General features: G+C 39.1%; 1 protein-coding gene across 5 annotated transcripts in view; it reads left to right on the plus strand.

Moving 5' to 3' along the window:
• The window catches only part of MSR1 (macrophage scavenger receptor 1), a 109,968-nt gene that overhangs the window by 62,423 nt on the left and 34,767 nt on the right, over nt 1–12,778 (plus strand). For all 5 annotated transcript variants that reach the window (XM_032328929.1, XM_032328927.1, XM_032328931.1 and 2 more), the window contains 2 exons: nt 692–772; nt 6,324–6,413. In XM_032328929.1, coding sequence (XP_032184820.1) covers nt 692–772; nt 6,324–6,413 — 171 coding nt within the window. The remainder of the gene's footprint in view (nt 1–691; nt 773–6,323; nt 6,414–12,778) is intronic.

The following is a 12,778-nucleotide window of genomic DNA, read 5'->3' on the forward strand; positions in this document are numbered from 1 at the left end:
TATTTATTTATTTGACAGACAGAGATCACAAGTAGACAGAGAGGCAGGCAGCAGGGTCGGGGAAGCAGGCTCCCTGCTGAGCAGAGATTCCCGATGTGGGGCTCCATCCCAGGACTCTGGGATTATGGCCTGAGCTGAAGACAGAGGCTTTAACCCACTGAGCCACCCAGGTGCCCCTCAGAATTCTCTTTCATCTCATTCTCTTCCTCGTTCAAATTACGGTTCCTAGTCTCTCAAAGGCATCTCAACCATTGCTGCTCCCACGGATCTGCGTGTCTCTCAGAGATGTGAGTTAGTCATTTCCAACAACATGGTTTTTGGTTGTCAACTATGTGTGCATCACACATGGTGTATGCATCCTCACACATGTTCCACACAGCATCTATGTCCATACAGTGGAATCTGCCCAGTATGTACCCAATACTAAGGTAAGTTTATGGCATCATTGATTCCAGGTCTTTTCTCTGCTCCTGGGTTCCAAAAACCTAAAAAAGTGCTGGGCACACGTAAGTATGTACTAGCTAGCTACGTTGTATATTTCTGGTGACCTTCCAGTCAAGAGGGTCAGTCCTACTCATTCTATGCTACAGCACAACAAACAGAAGACTTAAAGAACGGTCTTGAAGCATGACATATGCATTTTACCATTGTTTTAAAACTGTGATCGGAAATTGTCATTTATCTTTTAAAGGTCCTCCTGGACCCCCCGGTGAAAAAGGAGACAGAGGTCCCGCTGGAGAAAGTGGTCCACGAGGCATTCCAGGTCCAGTAGGTATGGAAATAGTAACTACTTCATCGTATGTTCCGGGACCCGGTAATATACATGTACATACGCATGTAGGGGAATCCCTATCTGATTTGTCTCCTGTGGAGTGCATGTGTGTTTGTGTATGTGCATGTGCAAAGGGAATAGTAAATGTTTTCCAGTGGCCTAAGCATTATCATGTACCGAATGTAACTGACTTTTGCTTTTTGAAGAAAGTTAAATGCTTTAGCCAAAGCCACCACATGGGGTTTTTTCATATGTCTGGGAGTGCTGTCTGTGTTACTGATTGTGCACAGTATATGGCAGCCCTAGCTTTAGGTCACATGAGAAGGAGAATATGAAGATCATTTTCACAGTGAATATATATGCATAACACACACACACAGATGCACACATATATGTGTGTGCGCGTGTGTTGAAGGAAATTGGATTGCATTCCTTACATAGACCTTAACTGGACTCTCCCTGCTTAAACCCACAAAATCTAAATATAAATATTGACTGAATACAGATGACTTTTACCTTTGCTGTCAGCTACTCTCTGTATCTTACTTAGAGCAAAATTGTCTTAAATTATTCTCCTCAGTTGATGTTGTAATCCTGAAAGCAATATTTTGAGAGAAGATAATAGAAGACAGAAAAGGAGAAAGAGCATGAACTTTCCCTGCTCTCCCCAAAATAGAGGAGACAATAGCAACAACATGATTGTCATGTTATTCTTGGCTAGAAATCAGATACCCACATGCACTTTAAAGGTGGGGAGTACACGGCATGCCTTAAGTGTAACTAGAATGGTTCGTGCTGCCAGAACTAAGTCTAAATACCATGTACTTCATCCTATTAGTCTGTCTTTTGGTTATATAAAATGTTCTTTCTGGTCAATACATCGACCAGCCCAGCTTATATAGAAAAATAGTATTTAAAAATGAAAGAATCAAATTTGACACCTCTCTGACCTTGACAACACTATGCTTAAAAACCCAGTACATAGTTCACATTTAAAAAGATTTTAAAATTATTTGACATAATATCTATATATCTATTTATGTGATTATAGATGACATATATAATCGTGTGTGTGTGTGTGTGTGTGTGTGTGTATGCATATATATGTATATCAGGTGGGTTATTGGTATGCCTTTGAAAATATTGCCAGGTAAGAATCTTTATTCAGAAAAGTCTTTCTACTTGCCTAGCACTCAGGAGATCCTCGCAACGGTGCACTCGTGTCATAGCAGGGGAAGTAACCAGCATTCCATCAGCTGTCAGAGCTAATACTGTCAGAGGTCTGTCAACTCCTCCATTACCGACCGCAGTTGTCAGAGCTTTCTAACTCAACCACGGAAGTTCAGTCTAGGCGCCAATTTGCTGCACAAAGTTTAATCTTGGGAGAAGCTTTTGCAACTGCTTCTGAACTATGGATGTGTAAAACAGAAAGAGGGATTTAAAAGTTCCAGTGTTTGTTAATACCCTAAAGACATCCCACTGCAAAGCTGCTTGTATCCCTTTTAGTGAGGGGTTAGTCTGTGGCCGTTGGTGCTGCTCGTTGGCACAAATCGGCGTTATGCGGTTTCTCATATAAGTGCTAGATTTCGTTTGGGGGGAATAAATGGACTCTTAGATGACAAAGTTGCCATTTGGAGTCGAGCACTGCAGCAGAAGTAGCCAGGTTACCAGGCATCTCTCCTCGTGGAGTCTTCCCTGCTTAATTGCTGCATTCTGTTTTGTTCTCTGCCAGATTGCCTAATTGCCCAGTAGAAGTACCGGAATCAGGAAGTAAAGAGTATACGATGGGCAGCCATATTTCTACTTCCTGATTACAGAGAGTTCATTCAAATCCCACTTGTCCTTCTAGCTGAGCTCATTAAACTCAGTTTGACCAACTCAGAGTCCCCTAGATTCACAACCATGTTATGTAAACCTGAGAAACTTTTAAAGTTTTTAAAGTTCGAGTGATCCTAAATGATTAATGCATTAAGCATACTATAGCAGTTACTCAGGTACTGGGCTAGACATTCTGTTAAAATTTGCTTTATCTCAAAAATAACATAATCAGGGTGCCTGGGTGGCTCAGTGGGTTAAAGCCTCTGCCTTTGGCTCAAGTCATGATCCCAGAGTCCTGGGATGGAGCTCCGCCTCAGGCTCTCTGCTTAACAGAGAGCCTGCTTCCCTCTCTCTCTCTCTGCCTGCCTCTCTGCCTACTTGTGATCTCTGTCTGTCAAATAAATAAATAAAATCTTTTAAAAACATAAAATAAAATTTAAAAATAACATAATCGAGGGGTGCCTGGGTGGCTCAGTGGGTTAAAGCCTCTGCCTTTGTGCCCAAGAATCCAACAATGTCCACAAACTATGTACATATCATTAAATAAAATTAAATTTAGCAGCCTTGACAAAAAACTGGTGAAAGTAATGATTGTATCATGAAGAAGAAGGAGAAGGGGAATAATTAGAGGGGGAGGAAATCACTTACCGTACAGCAGGCACTTTTCAAATGTTTCACACTTATTAACTCTCTTCACCGTCACATCAGACTTATGATTAGGGATAAAAAATGCACTTTTTTTTTTTGAAGATTTTATTTATTTACTTGACAAAGATCACAAGTAGGCAGAGAGAGAGGGAAGCAGGCTCCCTGCTGAGCAGAGAGCCCGATGCGGGACTCGATCCCAGGACCCTGAGATCATGACCTGAGCCAAAGGCAGAGGCTTAACCCACTGAGCCACCCAGGCGCCCCAACAATACACCTTTTTTAGAGAAGCACAGGGAAGTTAAATGACTTGCCCAAGATAATCAGTAGCTGTAAGTGGCAGAGCAAGTCTTTGAACCCAGAAGGCATGACTTCAGAGTGCCTTCTCCAGTCTGCCCTTCCCCAGTCTGCTGGACCACAGAAAGAAGCCTGAATAGAGAAGCCTACAAACCCAGGATACGGGATGGATTATCAGACCAGCTTTCCATAAATGGTTGACTCTCTCCAGTCTTCTATTTCTGCCTCTACAAAATGACAGATGATGTGTCAGGTTCCTGGAAACACTAACATTCCATGACTGGGATTCTGTGTACTCAGGTTGCCTCTGGGTTAGCAGCAAGGTGTCAGACCCTTTCCCCTTGCCACAGGTTATTGTAGAACATTAGCTAATTGTCACTGGAAAGGTTCAGAGAATCTGGTCTCTGGGAATAAAGTTCAGTCATGGTACTTAACATTTAGGGTCATATTTTCCAACATGACTAAACTGGTCAAACACCTCCGTAGGCCATACAGAGCCTGCGTAAACATCTCCCATAACAGATGTCTAGAGAGCAAGTGATTTCTGTGAAAATGTCACATGTACCTCATTTACAGACTCATTTGTTTGCCCACTGACGATGTGACATAATTCCTAGTTGAGCAGCTGTATCCCGAGTATCCCTGTGATGTACTCAGGAAGCCATCTTTGGCGGCGGGGGGCGGGGGGTCTTCCTGATCCCCCTCTCTTAAGCAAGGCATCCTCTATTGTATTTCTCTCTTTTTTTTCTAAAATTATCATCTCCAAAATTACCGTCCTTCTTTATTTGTTCACTTTCTTGCTGTGTGTCTCCACACTGGAAGATCTGTTCAGATGAGGACATTTGTCATTCTAGGAACGAACAGGGACTGGCATAGGTGTGCTCAGTGCATTTTTATTAAATTAGTGGAACAAATGGTAAAAATGGATGTCACCATGAGTGACACTCTATAAATAGTGGGGACTGTTCTAAGATTAAAAAAAAATAGAGAGGGCACCTGGGTGGCTCAGTGGGTTAAAGCCTCTGCCTTCGGCTCAGGTCATGATCCCAGGGTCCTGGGATCAAGCCCCGCATCGGGCTCTCTGCTTAGCAGAGCCTGCTTCTTCCTCTCTCTCTGCCACCTCTGCACCTACTTGTGATCTCTGTAGAGATCACAATAAATAAAATCTTTAAAAAAAATAAGAGAATGTAAAGATGATGTTTTTATATGTAAATTTGAATGACAGATCTTGATAACTTCGAGTATAGAGGTCTGACGGTCTTGCTTGGATAATGAAGAAAGATAGAAGTATTATAATCAGTCAGCCTGTCTCGAGAAGTGATGTTGGTTCTTTCTTAGGTTGTATGCTATGAAGTCCAGCTAATAGATATAACAAGGGGGAGTGTGTGTGTTTATGTGTGTTCAGTATATGAATCTATCTATGGATGATATACAGATATATTGTTATACATATGTAGATATATACATTTGTATTTTAATATATATATAGTTCAGGAATATATATATATATACATATAAAGTAATATGCATTGAAAATTAAATTCAATTGAGATAGCCTAATATTACTAATATTTCTAAACATAATTTATCATTTTATTGCTTTGGATCTCTGCTTAATATCTGTTGGAATCAAAGTTTAGACTGGGTTGAATAATATTTCTTAACAATTTAAAATATACCTAACATTTCTTAGAGAATAGTTAGCACAATTTTAGCTGTCTATATGAATATACCTCAAGAAAAGATTTTTTCTTTTTTTTTTTCCAATTAATATGTATAAGCCCTGCCTCCTGGAACTTATAAACTAATGACAATATATTAAAAGATTGATATTAGAAAAAGATGTATAATTTTTAAATTTTTCATAAAGTGCCTCCCAAGGAATTAACTGAAAATTGAATTAATGGGGTCTCTGTGAACTGACAATAACATCTAAAATGAGATTTTTTTTACAATAGTTTATTTCAAACTGCTGGGCTTCAGGATGAAATATTTTATTCTAGGGAAAATAACACTTTTATATGCAGTTTTCATGGTCACCACAGTAATTGGGGGAGGGGGAGAAAGGCTGCTTTCGTTTTAGCACATAAAACCTGGATTTGTATATTTATATAATATATACCCATAAATGAATCTTTATATACTATATGTACATACACACATGTATATATATATATATATATATATATAATATACATTATTGTTTGTGATTACAGGAGAATATGTAAAATCACATGCATAGAAGAAAGATTAATATATTCCAGAATTTGGACCCAAATTTTATTTTTGTGTGTGTGTATATATATGTACATACATACACATACATATACATATATATTTCTTGTATTTCTCATTGCTTGAGTTTTGCTTTCTTGGGAATAAATTTTAAGAGTTCAGTTTCTGCCTTGTACATTTCGAAGTTACCATTTCAGCTACAGCGAAATCCTGCCATTTGAGGATTCCCAATTGGACTGCATAAGCCTTCCAGTCAAAACTCCCAAGATTTAAAAAAAAAAAAAAAAAAAACTCCCAAGATTTTTCTTTTCTCAAACTTATTTGTAAGAGCAGTATATTGTTTATTGAATATCTACTTTGTACTAAGTGCACTAATGTTTCTAACAATTGCTTGTATTATTTATCAATATCACACATGAAATTTTGGGAGGTAATACTATCCCTTCATTTGGAGACTTGCCTATTGCATATTCAAAACTAAATTGTTTCATTATACTCACAAATTTATATGAAAAATGAATTATCACTGCTGTGTTTTTCTTCATTAACCATGTAGGTCCTCCAGGTCTTAAAGGTGATCGGGGAGCAATTGGCTTTTCTGGACCTCGAGGATTCCCAGGGCCACCAGGGAAGACCGGAAGGGCAGGTATTGCAATAACATATATTTTCTTTGTATACCAAAAGCAGTGACCATCCCAGTAGGAACAGTAGATTCACATGAAGTTTATTTTGTGGTATGAAACATTTTGAAACTAATTTTTCTCTACCTGAGGAAAGTTTCTATGCCCTAAAGGAAAATAGTCTTTAAGAAAAAAAAAAAAAAAAAAAGACTACAGAGGATTTATAAACTCTACCCAGCCATAAATCACATGAAGAATGGTGTCTATCTTAGAACAAAGAGAATGGAAAGCCTAGCAAAGAAAAACAAGCAAAGTATAAATACCCTTTTAACCCAAACTGGCCAAACCCTGGAAAGTTATAGTTAGCAATCTACAGATAGGTCAGAAATCCTATTCTGTGCAAGATTAACTGCTATTACGTATTAGTTCTTAATAAACTACATTGTTCAAGCTCTTTAAAATTTATATGTGATGACATTTTTTCTACTCCTTAGGAAAAGGAAGTAGCCTACACTTGAACTGTAAAATTTGCATAGAAATTTTAGAAACAGACAAGCTTACTGTTTCCTAATTTCAAAGTAAATGATGACTTAGAGAACAGGATCCTTATCATTGAGGTGTTTTTTAAAAATAGTTTTTGTTTTTTAGACTAGTTTTAGGTTTAGAGAAAAATTGCACAGAAAATACAGAGTTCTCATAAACCCACATCCAGTTTCCCTGTTAACATCATTAACGTGGTGTATTTGTAAGAATTGATAAACCAGTATTGATACATTATAAGTAATTTAAGTCCCCAGTGTAGAATTCACATTTGGTTTTATACATTCTGTGGATTTTAACAGCTGTGTAACAACATGTAGCCACCAGTGGAGTACTATACAGAGAACTTTCGCTTCCCTAAAGATCCCCTGTAGTCTACCTACTCATCACCACCACACTCCTTCTCAACTTGACACAACCACTAATGTTTTGACACTCTCCGTAGTTTTGCCTTTTCCAGAATGTCATGCAGTTGAAATCCTACTGAATGTAATGGTTTCAGATTGGCTTATTCCATTGAGCAGTATGCATTTAGTCTTCTCCATATCTTTTGGTGGCCTGATAGCTCATTTATAATGGTCCATATACTGTAATGTATGGATATACCACAGTTTGTTTATCCACTCACCTATTTGAAGGACCTCTTGGTACTTCCAGGTTTGGGCAATCATGAATAAAGCTGGCGACATGAGTTGACCTATAAGTTTCATTGCTGGGTCTCATGGTAAACCTGTGTTTAATTTTGTAAGAAGCCACCAGAGTGTCTTCCCAAGTGCATGTGCCATTTTGCATTCCCCCCAGCAGTGAATGAAAGTTCGTATTGTCACACATCCATCAGTGTTTTGGATTTTAGCAATTTCAATAGGTGTGTTGAGGTATTTTTGATAGTATCAGTGTTTATGGACTCTGTCAATGGCAGTTGGGCTTGGAGAAAAATCAGCTAGCCACAAATAAGCAAGCTACCATCAGACCCAATTACCTGAACTGAATGGTAAATTTATATACCAACCATCTCTAAAACTGACTGGCTTTAATCAGGCCTTTTTTTTTTGCAAAATGGGAAGAAGCGTTCATTTGTTAATTTGTTTGAAATTATCTACATCTTTCACGAATTGCTGAATTTCCTAAATGGGCAATTTGTGTGCAATAGATAAATATATTTAAAAACCCTGAATTGGACAAAATTGCAAAGCTACTTATAGTTTCCAAGATAATTCAAAATAATTCCATGAAGTGAGAAAACATATTTTATCTGTATTCTAAGTTTAAAGCTAAAATGGTATATCTGTCTGCTATCTCTCTCATATAGGTAGCCATTTATTATCTCTTGCAAAATCATGGTAAGATTTTGTTCGGGACTCTTTCTGGTACAGTCTATTTGTAACTTTCTATTTACATTAAATCTTAAGGGGTATCTTCATAAATGAATATCATGAAGCACTATGAGTAAGTCAGAGTTACTATCTATCTTTCTGGAAAGTCTACCTAAGAAGTGGAAACATGGCAAAAAAATTAAGAATGTTAAGAAGGCCTCACTCCTTCTCACAACCATCTGTCTGTTAAATATAACCTTCCTTACAACCAACATTGGTTGGTTGGTTGGAAGGAACCTGCCTTCCTTCCAACATTAAGAATAACCCACAGAAGGGCAGCTGGGTGGCTCAGTGGGTTAAGCCTCTGCCTTAAGCTCAGGTCATGGTCTCAGGGTCGTGGGATCGAATCCTGCATTGTGCTCTCTGCTCAGCAGGGAGCCTGCTTCCTCCTCTCTCTCTCTTTGCCTGTCTCTCTGACTACTTGTGATCTCTCTGTCAAATAAAAAATAATAATAATAATAAAATAAAAAACTAAAAAAAAAAAAAAAAAGAATAACCCACAGAAGAGACTAAATAGCACTATCTAGCGGATTTGATAAGAAGTAACTTCCCTTTGGTGATTCACAGACCTGTACCCCTGGGGATAAAAATATATGTTTATAAAAAATAAAAAATTTAAAAAAAAAAAAAAGAAGTAACTTCCCTTTGTTTGAATGTTTATGTTTTTTCATACATTGTGCTTGGAGCGGAGGATACAAGATGAGCCAGATCCCCATCCCAGAGTTTTCTCCCAGAAATTTCTCACAGTGACCCCTCTTCTCAAGTTTAATCAACAAGATCATTTGGTAACACTTCTGTGTACTCTCTGACCTTAGGTGGTTCATTTGGGAAGAGTCAAGGTTTGTCACAGTGGTTTCACTTTGAATTTCACGTCGGCACATCGTTTTTCCATGTCTGGTATTTAACCTCCTAGGACACACAGGAATAGCAGAGTATGTTTGGTACTTGAAAGAAATAGCATAGTATATCCTACCTCCCCACCCATTCACCCTCTGTGTGCCTTAGTTTTTTTTTTTTTTTTTTTTTAAGATTTTACTTATTTATTTATTTGACAGACAGAGATCACAAGTAGGCAGAGAGGCCAGCAGAGAGGGGAAAGCAGGCTCCCTGCTGAGCAGAGAGCCCAATGTGGGGCTTGAACCCAGGACCCTGGGATCATGACCTGAGCCAAAGGCAGAGGCTTTAACCCACTGAGCCACCCAGGTGCCCCCTGTGCCTCAGTTTTCTTATCTAAAAAACTAGGACTAGTAAGAGGACCCATATTTTAGAATTTCTGCAAAATTTAAATAAATAGATGTCTTAAAGTGCTTCAGATAGTTCTGTCACAAAGCAAGTTCTGTATACATGTTGGTAGCTACTGCCTACACAAGCAGGACTTTTTTATACTATCAGACTCCTACAGTTCAACACTTGCCCTCCAATCAAAGTGTTGGAGAGAGCATTTATTGATTCATTCACCCAGCCAACACAATTTTATGAGAGTTCACTGGGTGCCCTGCATGAATATAGCACAGCCCTTAAGGAGCAAGCGACAGAAAAATGCAGAAGCAGTTAGCTGTAGTGCAGCGTGGTAAGCAATGAACATTCATGAATTAGGACAAAACACTCTGGGAGCAGAAAGTAGAGGCACAGCAAGGTCGTGTGTTACAGAGGAAGTCCTGTTAGTGCTGTCCTAGAAGACACACAATAGGCAGTGCACCTGAAACTGCTGTAAGTCACTAGACTTCAATTTAAAAAAAAAAAAAAAGGTACAATTTCTTTAGTCCTCAAACGTGACCGGGCATTAGAATCACCTGTAGGAGGCCCATCTGGGTAGCTTAGCAAGTTAAGTATCTGCCTTCATCTCAGGTCATGATCCCAGTATCCTGGGATCTAGCCCCACATTATGGGGGTGGAGAGGGTCCCTGCTCAGCGGGGAGCCTGCTTCTCCTTCTCCCTCTGCCTCTGCCCCTCCCTGCTGCATGTGCACTCTCTCTCTCTCTCTCTAGCTCTGTACTCTCTTTCTCAAGTAAGTGAATAAAATCTTTAAAAAAGGGAAAAAAAAAAAAAGAATCACCTGTAGGGCCTGTTAAAACAGTACACTATGCTCTACCTCCAGAGTTTCTGATTCAGTAGTTTGGGGACTAGGGCTCCCTTGAAATTGTTCAGTCCTCACAAGTTTCCAGGTGATAGTGATGATGCTGTTCCAGGGAACACACTTTAAGAACCGTATCTTCAGGTAAAGAAAAGGAGTGGAGAAAGAGAACACTGCAAAAATAAATGAATGAATGAATGCCAGGGCAAAGGCAGGAATTCGTTTGACAGAAGATATTCTTAAGACATCACTGCCTTATTTAAAAACTCAAATTTGGGGGCACCTGGGTGGCTCAGTCCATTAAGCATCTGCCTTTGGCTTAGGTCATGATCCCAGAGTCCTGGAATCAAGCCCCGCATCAGGCTTCCTGCCTTGCTTCTCCCTCTGCTGCTGCCCCTGCTTGTGCTCTCTAGGTCTCTCTCTGTCAAAGGAATGAATAAAATCTTTAAAAATAAATAAATAAAATTTTAAAAATAACTCAAATTTGGTAGAAATGTGAGCAACAGTGTCTGGTACCACTTCAATTATACTGTACATTAAAACAATGAATAATAGAGTCTCTCCTCCAAAAGAGTCCAAAGAAGGTAGTAAAATTAGAAATCAAATCCAATAATTGTCATAGTCTAACTAATGACCCAGCCTGGACCATCTGAATATACTGAAGGCTTTGGCAGATTTCAAAGGAAAAAATTAGAGAAAGAGCACCCTGTTTTCTTTTCTGCTCTCCTCCCTACTTTGCACCCGCCCTTCTACATATAACACACTTACTGTGTGCACAAGGTGCAATGCTAGCACCAGGAAATGAGAGGGAAATAAGACACAGTGGTTAACTTTCCTTAACCAAAGGGGACGACTTTCTGGTGTCTTGATCTATAGGGTAGAGCAGTGACAATCTGACCTACCTACTTCAAAAAGTTTAGAAGTATCTAAAACTATAAACCAAAAATGATTCATTTATTTATCTAACAAATAATTACTGAATATTTTCTCTGTGTCCTTCATGGAAATATTCATAGATCAGTGAATATATGGGTTTGGAGTTCAGAAGAGAGCCCAGAGATAGAAAGACAGAGTTGTAGCTATGATTATATGAATGTTTACTGGCATCATTGGTTTTAATACTATTTCGTGAGTAGATAGAAGAGAAGCAGCCAAGGATGAAGCCTTAAATAGTGAAGGTACAGGCTGAGCAGTAAAAATAAAGTGGTAGATTGAACAGAAGTAGCCAGAGTGAGGAAAGACATCTGGGGAAAGAGTGATGAAAAAGTCAAAGGCGAGGAGGAAGTTTTAAAAGATGATCAAGTGTGTCACCTGGGTGGCTCAGTTCGTTCGTTAAACATCTCCCTTCAGCGCAGGTCATGATACCAGGATCCTGGGTTCAAGTCCCACATCCGGATCCCACCTCAGAGGGAGACTGCTTCTCCCTCTGCCTGCTGCTCCCTCTGCTTGTGCTGTCTCCCTCTGTTAAATAAACAAAATCTTAAAAAAATTAAAATAAAATAAAAGGTGGTCAGGTAAGGTGAACTCTACAGAAAGCTCTTTGCATTGTTGCTATGAGGACCGTGCCTTGTTGAGAGAGGTTTCAGTGGGGTGAGTGGAAACCAGATGGGAAATACTCAGAGCTGAACTGCGGATGAGGGTCAGGCAAGGACATGGAGCCAAGTCTTAAGTAATTAGACTCTCAGAGAAGAAAGAAGTCTGGTTTTTGTTTGCTGTGTTCGCTCATTTGATTTTTTTTTTTTTCCGTGAAAAGAGATTTGAATACTATTTACATACTGATGATAAGATAAATGTATGGTTGAAGAGCTAGAGGAAGGAGAGTAAGGTTAGTGAGAAGGTTGAAGGTAGAAATTTCTGGAAATAGGAAACAGTTGTAGGCTTAGGATGGAGGATGGTCGCACGTAAAATTGAAATAGCCGAACGGCTGGGCTGATTATGACATGTCTGTAAAAATAACTAACCTCACGTCTAGCTCATAGAAGGGACACTAAAAAGGCTTGAAATTATAATGATGTTATTGAAAACACTCCCTCTTATATTTAAAGTTAGAATGTCAATTTATTGCATACTATTTACTTCTTATTTTTCAATGGCTTTCAGAAATACACAGTCCTTTTTTTTTTAAGATTTTATTTATTTATTTGAGAGAAAGACAGTGAGAGAGAGCATGAGCGAGGAGAAGGTCAGAGGGAGAAGCAGACTCCCCGTGGAGCTGGGAGCCCGATGCGGGACTCGATCCCAGGACTTCGGGATCATGACCTGAGCCGAAGGCAGTCGTCCAACCAACTGAGCCACCCAGGCGTCCCCACGTTCCTTATTTTTGATTGAAGAGTGTCATTTATGAAGGGAGGATTAACTCCAGGTTTTGGCAAAGCCCTTGAACTCCATTTTTAGCCAAAGGTAT

Source organism: Mustela erminea, chromosome 21, assembly GCF_009829155.1.
Source record: "Mustela erminea isolate mMusErm1 chromosome 21, mMusErm1.Pri, whole genome shotgun sequence".
Classification (NCBI taxonomy): Eukaryota; Metazoa; Chordata; class Mammalia; order Carnivora; family Mustelidae; genus Mustela; species Mustela erminea.